Source organism: Thermobia domestica, chromosome 7 (assembly GCF_964235325.1).
Source record: "Thermobia domestica chromosome 7, izTheDome1.hap1.1, whole genome shotgun sequence".
Taxonomy (NCBI): Eukaryota; Metazoa; Arthropoda; class Insecta; order Zygentoma; family Lepismatidae; genus Thermobia; species Thermobia domestica.
In genome coordinates, this window is record NC_137460.1 from 51,235,333 (window position 1) to 51,249,131 (window position 13,799).

Sequence of the window (13,799 nt, forward strand, 5' to 3'; positions counted from 1 at the left end):
CCCTTTTTTTTTTGGTATCATGATATTGTACTGAAGTTTACATTAAATATTATCTTTCTCTTTGACAGATAAGATGATTACCAGCTTTTTTACCTTGATGGAGATCCTGTCCTTGAATTAGTAGCCTATGTCTCTGGAAGTAACAATGGTGAAAGAGAGGTGTCGCTTGTAGATTTCTTATAACACATTGTTGTGAGTTTAAGCGATTTATTGCTCAGTAAGCGCTTCATTAATGGAAACAGCGTTGCCAGATTTTTTTCTACCTAAACTGCTCCGATTCTTTTCGAAACGGTTCCGCAGAGTACAAGAAATTTTAAACTAAAAAATTTTTCGAACTAAAAAAATTTTGTAACTAAAAAAAATTTTAAACAAAAATTTTCAAACAAAAAATTTTGAAACAAAAAGTTTTCAAACAAAAAATTTTCGAACCCAAAAAAAAATTTCGAACTAAAAAAATTTTGAAACAAAAAAAAGTTTCAAACAAAAAATTTTCGAACCCAAAAAAAAATTTCGAACTAAAAAAAATTGAAACAAAATTTTGTCGAACTAAAACATTTTTAAAAACAAAAGTTTCGAACTAAAGATGTAAATCACATCTAAAAATTTTCAAATCAAACTTTTTATCGAACTAAACTTTTAAAATTTTCGAACTAGAAATTTAAACCAAGTTTAAGAAAAAATCCTAAGAAATGTTTTTTTCAGGAATCGAACTCAGGTCTTTCAAACCAAAGATGTGTATGCTAACCGCTTAAATGAATTCGGTTTTAATCGATCTTGGTGGGTTTCGAACCATGGTCCTTGAAAAGGATACACATATACTTTAAGAAAATAAATCTGACAGTGTAACGCTTCTCAAATCAAACTTTTTATCGAACTAAACTTTTAAAATTTTCGAACTAGAAATTTAAACCAAGTTTAAGAAAAAATCCTAAGAAATGTTTTTTTCAGGAATCGAACTCAGGTCTTTCAAACCAAAGATGTGTATGCTAACCGCTTAAATGAATTCGGTTTTAATCGATCTTGGTGGGTTTCGAACCATGGTCCTTGAAAAGGATACACATATACTTTAAGAAAATAAATCTGACAGTGTAACGCTTCTCAAATCAAACTTTTTATCGAACTAAACTTTTAAAATTTTCGAACTAGAAATTGAAACCAAGTTTTAGAAAAATCCTAAGAAATGTTTCTCCAGGAATCGAACTCAGGTCTTTCAAACCAAAGATGTGTATGCTAACCGCTTAAATGAATTCGGTTTTAATCGATCTTGGTGGGTTTCGAACCATGGTCCTTGAAAAGGATACACATATACTTTAAGAAAATAAATCTGACAGTGTAACGCTTCTCAAATCAAACTTTTTATCGAACTAAACTTTTAAAATTTTCGAACTAGAAATTGAAACCAAGTTTTAGAAAAATCCTAAGAAATGTTTCTCCAGGAATCGAACTCAGGTCTTTCAAACCAAAGATGTGTATGCTAACCGCTTAAATGAATTCGGTTTTAATCGATCTTGGTGGGTTTCGAACCATGGTCCTTGAAAAGGATACACATATACTTTAAGAAAATAAATCTGACAGTGTAACACTTCTCAAATCAAACTTTTTATCGAACTAAACTTTTAAAATTTTCGAACTAGAAATTTAAACCAAGTTTTAGAAAAATCCTAAGAAATGTTTCTCCAGGAATCGAACTCAGGTCTTTCAAACCAAAGACGTGTATCCTAACCGCTTAGCTATGAATGAATTCGGTTTTAATCGTGCTTGGTGGGTTTCGAACCATGGTTCTTGAAAAGGATACACATATACTTTAAGAAAATAAATCTGACAGTGTAACGCTTCTCAAATCAAACTTTTTATCGAACTAAACTTTTAAAATTTTCGAACTAGAAATTGAAACCAAGTTTTTGAAAAATCCTAAGAAATGTTTCTCCAGGAATCGAACTCAGGTCTTTCAAACCAAAGACGTGTATCCTAACCGCTTAGCTATGAATGAATTCGGATTTAATCGTGCTTGGTGGGTTTCGAACCATGGTTCTTGAAAAGGATACACATATACTTTAAGAAAATAAATCTGACAGTGTAACGTGGATTAAAATAAAATGCTGATAGACTTCTTTGTGTGACGACATAGAAGCACATATGATTGAAAAAATGCAAACGTCAGCGGATCGCATTACTTTAGTTTTACTACGAACGTGTCAGCATGATTCATGGAAAAAAAGCAAACATTGACATTCTCGTATGGAATATGAGGAAAATGAAATGTCGTCACAGTTACGACAAGTAGTGACATGATCCTGACAGAAAGCATTTTGGGATCAGAACTGTGATACTAGATGTTGTAACTATTGAGAAACTTGAATGACGTCACGATCGATTGTTACACATCGTTTTGGTTCGTGATTCATGACGAAAAGCAGCGAGCGTTTTGATTGGTTCGTTGTGATGTCATTTTATAAATTTCCTCGTTTCTGATTGGCTGACGGTGACGTCGTTTTCACAGCGACCTAAATAAAAATCTAAATTTCATTTTTCAAATCCTACATCGCTCTCAACTATCGTGTGAAGAAGATCTGTTCTTGAAAAGTGTCTTCATTTAAGAAGCTTTACTACACCGACTTTTTGTTCATTGAATTTGAGGTAAGTTCAGTGAGATTTTATTTTTCACCCAAGATTCCAAAATCATTTTTATTTTATATTTGTGGGCGGATCACGAATACACTGTTTTACTTTTAGTACGAAATATTTAGACTATGAAGAAATTAGTGGAATGGGAAAGTGGGAGTACGAATCAGGAACCCCCACACATTAAAACTAAGCACGATAAATGATATGGTTTAGCGTCCCTTCAGCGAGCACCCGTCGGGAATTGAACCATGGCCAGAAAAATGTGTGCGCTTAGTTTTGAAAAGAATGCATTACAAAATTTCAGAAACTATGTCTGAGAATAATATGGTTCGATTCCCTTTAAAAGCATTAGCGGCCCCTTCAGCTTAACGTGATATTCGAGCAACCGCCCGAGATTGAACATGGGCCAGAGGCGTGTACGTCAACCATTTAGCTTAGTTTTGAAAAGAATGTATGATAACGCATGAGAATATTAAATTTCAGAAAAGACTTGACAGCGCTCCGATGTGGGAAAGCAAACCCACCGAGGCTTGAACCAGGACCTTCCACGTCCGAACCATGTACGCTAACCGCTTAGTCACAATAATAATAAAAAAATACGCTATACAGATTTTGTTTCGACAATTACGTATGTGTATCGTTAATGTTCGATGAGTCTCTTCAACTTGCAAACGCATCATTTAAAGGTCGTTGTGAGTGGAAAAAAAATGCTTACGAGTGCTTTATCACATCTCAGTACTGTTGAAACATTCATTCATGCATTCTTTTTATCACTATAGAATGGTAGGTCAGTTACATGCTGATGTAATGCTCTCGAGTTTGACAGCAATAAAACACTCATTTCAGTAACATAATTATTTAAAAAAACTTTGATTTTTAGTACGCGTGCTTTCATAATGAGATTCTGAACGTCACCGCCAGGAATCAAACTCAGGACCTTTACATGAATTGCTTAGTTAAGAATTTATCATGAATGTTATGATTTCCCGAACTAAGCGGTTAGCATACGTACCTTTGGCGTGGGAGACCAGGGTTCGATTCCCGGCGGGGAGCTCATGTGGTTCGGATTCCACGTTAATCAGTAGGTCCACGTCTCATATAGCCTCGCTGCTGAAAGGGACGCTAAACTAAAAAATCAAAAAAATCAACTCAAATTCACGCTGCTCAATTCCTTTTTTCCCATTACATATTTGTTTTACCGTACCTGTTTGTTTGTTTTCATTTTTAATCATGGTCCAATCGGGTTTTACTGTTCGCAATGAAATCACTCGTCATTATAGACGATTTATGTACGTTTATGTATTATGAGGGGTGCACGTCAACCATTTAGCTTAGTTTTGAAAAGAATGTATGATAACGCGTGAGAATATTAAATTACAGAATAGGCTTGACATGCCCCCGACGTGGAAAGCAAACCCACCGAGGCTTGAACCAGGGACTTCCACGTCCGAACCATGTACGCTAACCGCTTAGTCACAATAATAATAAAAAAAAATACACTATACAGATTTTGTTTCGACAATTACGTATGTGTTACGCTAATGCTTGATGAATCTCTTCAACTTGCAAACGCATCATTTAAAGGTCGTTGTGAGTAGAAAAAATGCTTACGCGTACTTTGTCACATCTCAGCACTGATGAAACATTTATTCATTTCATGCATTCTTTTTATCACTATAGAATGGTAGGTCAGTTACATGCTGATGTAATGCTCTCGAGTTTGACAGCAATAAAACACTCATTTCAGTAACATAATTATTTTTTAAAAAAACTTTGATTTCTAGTACATGTGCTTTCATAATGAGATTCTGAACGCCACCGCCAGGAATCAAACTCAGGACCTTTACATGAATTGTTTAGTTAAGAATTTATCATGAATGTTATCAGGTGATTAAGATTTTTCTTTCTTCTTTTCTTTTGTAGTAAATTCACGCTGCACAATTCCTTTTTCCATTACACATTTGTTTTACCGTACCTGTTTGTTTGTTTTCTCCTGTTTTTAACCATGGCCGAATCGGGTTTTACTGTTCGCAATGAAATCACTCGCCATTATAGACGATTTAACATTGAGGGCAGAATGCTCGAAATTCAATTCAACGCACCGCCCGTAGGAACCGATATCATACAGTATGTACACAACAGTTTCCAAGCAATGCTGGACCATTTGTTAGCCAATGTCGACGATGAGGCGATGGTTGGTTTATCGGTAATATCACCACGCAACACGAATAAACCGTTTTGGGTGAGTTTTCGCCAAGCACGAAACTTGACACTGGAAACGATGTGGGCCTCCTTTGAAAGAGTGTTACAAAGTAACAATGCATTTCTCCTGCACGAGCCATTCACTGTTCATTTCCATCGTGTCGATATTCCACGTGGCTATGGCGGTGGTTTGCGGCAAGGAGTACTTCAAAATGAAGAATTGTTACGTTGCAAGCGAGGGATTGTACGTGTAAAAAATCAAGATTCAAGGTGCCTGGCGTACGCCCTTGTTATTGCTATTGGCCTGAAAAAATACAAGAATGTAGATGTGAAACGACATAGACAGTATCAACATCAGAGAAAATGTGTTGTGGACGATGAAGTCGATGCGTTATGTGCAAATGCAGGAGTGAATTTGGATCATGGTGCCAGTGTAAATGAAATACGACAATTCCAGGCATACCTCAAAGAATATAAAATTACAGTGTATACCAGTTTCACAGGCCATGACATCATGTACGAGGGGCCCAACGACGAAAATCGCACTCCCATAAATTTGATTTGTTTGGCTGGCCATTTTGACATCATCCAATCCTTAACTGCTTGTTTTGCAACCAATTTCTACTGTGAGGCGTGCCATAAAAAGTATGATCATCGTAACAGACATGTAAAAAATTGTCCTGTAATATGCTCCAAATGTTTACAGAGACCTCTATGCGACAAGAACCAAACGCTGATATTATGCAACGACTGCAATCGTCAATTTTACGGCGAAGAATGTTTTAACAATCATCGTAATATTGTATATCATCAAGGGGAACCTGTATGCAAAATGGTGCAGCAATGTACTAGATGTTACAGAGTTTATTCTTTTGTGCATACCGGACAACGCCTTCATGATTGCAATGAGATCTTTTGCAATGTTTGTAAGAAGATTGTTCCAGGATCGCATCAATGTTTTATGCTTCCTGATCGACAATGTTTGAAACCTGGTGTTCCTTCACTCATGCACGCAAAGAAAGCCTTGTTGATATTCTATGATATAGAATCTATGCAGGACACGAATATTGGCGATAATACGTATGTACACATTCCAAATTTATTGGTTGCACAACAAGTATGTTATGCATGTGTTGAAAACAATAATATCCAGCAGTCTTGCAGTACGTGTGGTCAGCGCCAGCATATTTTCCAAGGAGAGGATCCAGTTTATGATTTTCTTCAGTACTTGCGGGAACGTCGTCCCAATATAAATAGGATTTTCTGCCTCGCGCACAACGCTAAGGGATACGATGGACATTTCATTTTAAAGACCATGGTCGAACAATGCCAATGGAGACCTGACGTCATATTAAATGGGACCAAGATACTGAGTTTAACGTTGAATAATCTGACGTTCATTGACTCGTTGAACTTCCTACCTATGGCATTAAGTAAATTGTCAAAAGCGTTCAATTTACCCGCAACTAAAGGCTACTTCCCGCATTTCTTCAACACCAAGGAGAATCAATCGTATATTGGACCACTTCCAGAAACAAAGTATTATGGTGCAGATGAAATGCCCGTCGAAGACAGAAACAAGTTCATGCAGTGGTACAACGATCATCGTAATGACACGTTTGATTTCCAGAAAGAAATTCTCAAGTATTGTATTCAAGATGTCAATGTACTGCGACAAGCATGCGTTTCGTTTATGACGTCATTTGAAACAGAAACCAAAGTGAATCCCTTCTTGGAGACGATCACGATTGCCAGTGCTTCTAATTTAGTATTCCGCCGGAATTTCCTTAAACCCAACACCATTGGAATTCTACCGGCACATGGCTATCGATGGAGAAGTACCCAATCAATCGCTGCAATGCAATGGCTGGCCTACATTGAAAAAACCGAAGAAAAACAAATCTTACATGCGGCCCGACAAAAAGAAGTGTTTATTGCGGGATTCCGTGTTGATGGTTACTACCAAGATCCTGAGACGTTAGAGGAGCACGTCTACGAGCATGCCGGCTGCTTTTACCACGGGTGTAAAGTATGTTTTACTACAGGCCGTAATCAGCCCATCTACAGCAATCCAGAAGACACCATGGAATTCCGTTATGAACGAACACAACGCAAAAATGCAAGACTGCGTGAATTGGGGTACATTGTACATGAAATGTGGGAGTGCGAATTTAATCAGTTCTTAAAACAAAATCCTGCAATGGCGACGTATCTGAAGAATCACCCGTACATGAACCGCAGACCATTAAATCCAAGAGATAGCTTTTTTGGAGGAAGGACCAATTGCGTGAAATTGTACCATCAAGTCGACGAAAAAGCGGGGGAAGTAATAAAATATTTCGATATTGTCTCGCTTTATCCTTACATCAATAAGTGTGCTAAATACCCTGTAGGCCATCCACGAATTTATCTACAGGGTGATGAAAATATACCACCAATAAATAAAGTCAATGGTCTAATCAAAATGACGATATTACCAAGTCGCCATCTTTATCATGGTCTCCTGCCTTACCGATGTAACAAGAAACTACTCTTTCCACTGTGTGCTGCGTGTGCCGAAGAAATGAACCCAGACCCTACAGCAACGTGTACGCACAACGACCAGGAGCGGTGCCTCACTGGAACTTGGGTATCATATGAAATCCAGAAAGCAGTAGAATTAGGATATCAACCAGTGGAAATTTTTGAAATTTGGGATTATGACATTGAACAATATGATCCCATCACGAAAACAGGTGGCTTGTTCACGGAATATATCAATACATTTTTGAAATCAAAAATGGAAGCGTCTGGCTGGCCCAGTTCCTGTGTCACCGAAGAAGACAAATCAAAATTCATACAAACCGTCCTGGAGCGTGAAGGTATTGCATTGGATCGGTCCAAAATTGAAAATAATCCTACACGAAGAAGTTTATCTAAGCTTTGTCTTAATGCTCTTTGGGGAAAACTTTCGCAAAGATCAAACTTTAGCCAGACCACAATTATTGATCGGCCGGAAGAATTTTATGAAAAACTCACTTCCCCCGACATTAAACTCCATCAAATTGTACCCATCAATGATACGATGTTGTATGCGTTCTGGGAGTACAATGAACATGTGCCTGTTCAAAACCGAAACACCAATGTCGTGTTAGGTGCATTTACAACATGTCAGGCACGTCTGGAACTGTACAAGTACCTGGAAATGTTGCAGGAACGTGTTTTATATTTCGACACGGATTCTGTAATATTTACGGAGAAGCCTGGAGAGCCAACCATTGAACCTTCAACGTACTTGGGATGCTTATCGGACGAGATGGAGTCTTATGGACCACGAGCATACATCAAGACATTTGTCAGTGGAGGACCAAAAAATTACAGCCTAGAAATATACAATCCGGATACCAACGTCACCAGTTACATATGCAAAATTAGAGGATTTACATTAAATTACAATGCAGGACAACAATTAAATTTCAACACGCTAAAAGAAATGATTACAAATCAATGCCGTGGACAAGTCACCATCACTATCCCCCATAAGATATGCAGGACCAAAGACCATACCATCGTCACACGCAAAGAAGAAAAAATGTACAGTATCCAGTACACAAAACGTCGATTTAAAGAAATCAATTCCTACGATACGGTTCCGTACGGGTACGTTAAAAAACAGAAGATGGAACTGGAAAAAGAAGATGAAGAAGAAAAAACTGTAAACACCCAATAAGGCCGCCATTTCTTTTTTTCCTTTTCCTTTTTTTCCACTCCTTAACCACAAAGCAGCAACACCAAGAAGAAAATGAAGTACCCACAAGAGTTCATAAACCATCAACACAACCATCAGTGGAAGAAAATGCAGTCATCTCGTATCCAAGGAGGAACCTTAACCACAAAGCAGCAACACCTAGAAAAATGCAGTACCCAGAAAAAAGTTCGTAAACCACCATCAGTGGATGAAATGTACCCGAGGAGGGGGAAGATGAGCCTAAGCACATCCATCATTTACGAGTAAGTTTTATTTCTCTCTTATCAATATTGACTCATTTTTATTGTTTCAGAAAAAGGAAATTCTTAAAGTAATCCGTCGTTTCTTCTTTTTCTTTACAGGATACGTCTACAACATTCAAAGATGATGACGCGTCCAACATATTCATTAATTAGATCCTGTATTTATTATGTTAATAAACATGTATAGGAAGAGCACATACTTTTCGTTAAATACAACAAGTTGAAAAAAAATATGTTTTATTATTTCTTGAAACCCTGAACACTTGTTTTCAAATCATGGTAATCTTGAAAATTTAAGGTGGAAAATATATCCAAGATTTGGTTTACATGATTTTGTTCGAAAAAATAATTAAAGAATTTTTTTAGTGTCCAAAATTTGATTTTTAATTTAGTTCGAAAAAATTTTTAATTTGAAAATTTTCAAATGTGGTTTACATCTTTAGTACGAAACTTATTTTTAAAAATTGGTTCGAAATTTTTTTAAAATTTTTAGTTCGAAAAATTTTGATTTGAAAATTTAGTTCGAAAGTTTTTAGTTTAAAATATTTTTTCGAAAAATTTTTAATTTTTTTTTAGTTCGAAAATTTTTTGATTTGAAAATTTAGTTCGAAAGTTTTTAGTTTAAATTTTTTAGTTCGAATTTTTTTGAAATTTTTGTTTCAAATTTTTTAGTTCGAAAATTTTTTGTTTGAAAATTTTTGTTTAAAATTTTTTAGTTCGAAAAATTTTTTAGTTTAAAATTTCTTGCACTCTGCGGAACCGTTTCGAAAAGAATCGGAGCAGTTTAGGTTAAAAAAAATCTGGCAACACTGTTTCCATTAATGAAGCGCTTACTGAGCAATAAATCGCTTAAACTCACAACAATGTGTTATAAGAAATCTACAAGCGACACCTCTCTTTCACCATTGTTACTTCCAGAGACATAGGCTACTAATTCAAGGACAGGATCTCCATCAAGGTAAAAAAAGCTGGTAATCATCTTATCTGTCAAAGAGAGAACGATAATATTTAATGTAAACTTCAGTACAATATCATACCATAAAAGGGTTATTTAAGGATGGGTTGAACCCTCCACGGGAACTTTAAGGTACCAAAAAGGATAACCATTAAAAAAATCCAGGTCGAGGGTGATCACTGTCATACCACTCTGAATGTCTAGCATTGGGGTGAGGGTAAGATTATGTGACTTCTATCCTCCAATCAAAATTGAGGTACCAAAACATTCATCTTATCCATAAAATGAAACAAATGAGTGAGGGGTTTTCCCATGTAATCTGTTCACCGTGTGATGGGTCTAAAATCATGTGACCTCTATCAACCAATCAGAATCGAGATACCAAAGTATACATCAGAAAGGACACCCTAATTTCAAAAATCCTAGGACCTAAAATGACGTGATCTCTATCATCCAATCAGAATCAAGGTACCAAAGCACTCATCTTACCCGTAAAAGGAAACGAATTAGTAATGGATTTCCCCGCAAGGGTAAAACATGACGTCATACCATGTGACCTGTTCAGCGTGTAGCGGGTCTAAGATCATGTATCGTAGTACCAAAGTACTCATCAAAGAGGATACCCAAATTTCAAAACCCAGGGTCTAAGATCATGTGACCGCTATCAACCAATCAAATTCAAGGTACAGGATTCATCTTACCCGTAAAAGGGAACGAATTTCAAATATCGCAGGGTCTAAAATCACGTGACAGCTATCAACCAATCAGAAACACACATCTTACCCGTAAAAGGGAACAAATTAGTGAGGGATTTCCCCGCAGGGTGACTCATGACGTCATACCACGTGACCTGAAAATTTGAATTTCCCGCGTGGGCGGGGCCTAACGTCACGTGACCTCTCTCAGCCAATCAGAATCGAGAAATTTTTGCTGACTCGGCGCAATATACGCCGGCCACTACTACTTATGCGTTTCCAAAATTTGAATGATGTAAAACGGGCTGCAAATAGGTGGACAAAAGATACTCGAAAACTTTTCTTTGAGGAATTCCTTAAGAAGTTAGTTTCATGGTGGGACAAATGCATGAACATTAAATGGAAAATATGAATGTAATATAGATCTACAATGTATTACACACATTCATTGTATACATGTAGCTACAATGTAATATAGATGATAATATAGATTTAAATTTTAAGGATTTTGGAAACATCCTTCGTACTTATGACTAAGGACTTCTTGAAAAAACAGAGAGAATCTCTTTTAAGTAAACATGATATTGGATCCAGAATTAAGTTATGACTAAACTCCAACCTTAAAATAGATTTAAATTGAAGAGCACTGAGACCTAATATAACGTTGAATCCAAAGTAGTGATTGCCATCACCTTGTTCTGCATTAAATGAATTTTTATCAAGCTTTTGTACAATACTTATATGTATCATGTTGCCTATCATTGATTCGTTTATTTATCAAAGAAAGAAATATTTCGTGAGTTTTCTTGGTCTGTTTACAAATATAATTTTAATGTCATTGGTATACTAACTTATTTGTTGGAATATAAATTATCATTGCTGATATACTTCTCTTTTCATAGTCCCTCCATATATTGAAAGTGAAGAATCCGTGGAAAGGCATAAGATGGTGATGAACGATATGTTGATGTTATCTTGCAATGCTTCTGGATTCCCAGATCCTGACGTTGTGTGGTTGAAAGATGGAATGCAACCTTCTCCTGAAACAATGCCTGAAATTCATCTGGAAAATGAAAAACAAATATTGGTAAGTATTTAAAAAATGTCATTCTCTTTTTATTCCCAGTCAGATTTTACTCCTTGTACAAATACTACATACGTACAAAGTTGGGGCCGCAGTGGCTGAGTGGTAGAGCGCTCTCTTCAGGTGTGTGGGGTCTCTAGTTTGATCCCAGCTCGCGTCAAGTGAACGTTATGGTGAGCAAATACCGTGTGTATCATCTCTAGAGACCGGATGTTAGGCAAAATGTCTATTCTTTAATATTAAAGATATGATAAAAAAATAACGTTTTAAAGTTTATAAGGAGGATTATAGTTTCAATTTAAGTCAATTTTCTTTGTCTATTTCGCCCATTCCTGCCTAAATAATTGCTTTAGTGCCTACTGTTGCCTATTCTATGCATTTTCTTCAAAATAAGACTTTATTGGAGGCAAATATACAAGGCGTTTCAAAACAACACCGACAACGTTTGGGAGGTGATTCCTGACACCAAGGTAAGACAAAAACTATAGACCAACCTGGATGCACAAATGCTTCCTTTCGGAGTTATAGGCTGCCGAAAACATGAAAAAATTAACTTTAAAGGTCCATAGCTCCTAAACTATGGGACCTACCGTATTCGAGTTAAGACTTCACCTAGGAACTAGTATGTGTCCTATCCAAATATTCAAGTTTCAGAATCCTGCGATACTTCCGCAACAATTTTTATAGAGGTAGTTGGTGAGTACTTCAAATTATATGCCCGTAGCCAAATTCCACCTATAAAAACTGTTGCGTGAGTACCTTAGGATTCTGTAGCATATATATTTAGATAGTGCACATATTTTCAATGTATCGATTTTAAGGTGGTTTTTACAGGATCTTTTATGGTTTATTCTTTTACTATATAGGTTTTAACTAGTTGTATTTATTTTTTTCCTTACAGATGATTCCACAAGTACATAAAGAACATGCAGGCCAGTATGTTTGTGTTGCTACAAATGTAGCTGGAGCAGCAGAAATGATGTATGAAGTCGAGATTGTCGGTAAGACCTCGATGCAGAGAGTATTAGTTATGTTAGACAAAACATCAATTCTTTGTTTACTTATTGTAAGGCACAGATAAATCACAGACAGATTCGATCTTAAAACTTCCTTTTACGGTTCAATCAGGCCCGTATTTAGGTAAGTGCTACTCTGTGCTCGACCACAGGGCGGCAGAATTTAGGGGGTGGCAAAATTTTGGATTATTAAAATATTATTCGCAATAAAGTAATATTTAAAACTAACAACCCGCACAGTCCCGTGCATACGCGAGAAATTATGTTAATGTGTTTAATTTGCTCTAATTACAGCAATCTTGGGAAGTAACGTAACGCAAGTAACGCGTTACTTTTTAAGTAACGTTTCCTAGTAACGTGTTACATTTTTTTCAAAGTAACTGTAACGGTAACGCGTTACAACTTTTTAAGTAACGTACCTAGTTTGCGTTACTTTTTTCGCGTTACATTTCGGATGAATAACTACAATACATGTATAGTTTTTTCGGAAACAAATTTTTCTTTCCTGTAAGTGAATTTCTCAGAATGGAACAATGGAGCACGAACTACGTATGTCAGTGACCAATAGTCGGTCACTGACACACAAAGAAAAAGATAAGATCATAATGCCTGTTCCAAAAACTTGCTGTTTTTGGAAGAGGAGGACAGCTTCAGGGAAATCATGGTACTGATTGCAAGCACCTGGAAGATTTTGTCGTAGATTTTGACAGCTCCAAATCAATACATTCAGTGAGTGAACTACGAGTGCAATGGTACCGGTAGTCTATTTTACTTTGATTGGCGTTGTTTTTATAAAGATGGAGGATGAAAATATTTTATCGTTCGTACATTGAAAGAACACTTTTTCTTAAAAGCTGAAGATGATGGTGGATAGAATTTAAAAGTAAAGTAGTGTCCCGGTGGGAAATATGTATTAACAACTAGGGTGCCATAATTAACAATATACAGTAGGGGATTAATATGAATACACTGTGTTCTGATGAGCAGGTCCACTTTATTGATGCAATGTTGATGGTATGTAATATTAGAGTTCTTTTAGATCCGTTTCCGTATCCTAAAGTCCTGTTTATTATAGAGTTTGGAACACTAGCTTTAAAAAGCATGTATCGATTTTAGTTACTGGCAAGTTTTGATTCACCCCCAGTTCATATGTTCTCATTTTATTAATTGTAGTGTAATGTTTCTCTATATTCTGTATTTTAAATTTTACATAACAACATTGTTATTATTAT

The 13,799-nt window shown here is 36.2% G+C and overlaps 1 protein-coding gene across 2 annotated transcripts in view; it reads left to right on the top strand.

The window, feature by feature from the left end:
* Positions 1-13,799, top strand: part of LOC145690080 (hemicentin-1-like) — a 117,957-nt gene that overhangs the window by 41,919 nt on the left and 62,239 nt on the right. For both annotated transcript variants that reach the window (XM_081764608.1, XM_081764609.1), the window contains exons 19-20: positions 11,370-11,554; positions 12,453-12,552. In XM_081764608.1, coding sequence (XP_081620734.1) covers positions 11,370-11,554; positions 12,453-12,552 — 285 coding nt within the window. The remainder of the gene's footprint in view (positions 1-11,369; positions 11,555-12,452; positions 12,553-13,799) is intronic.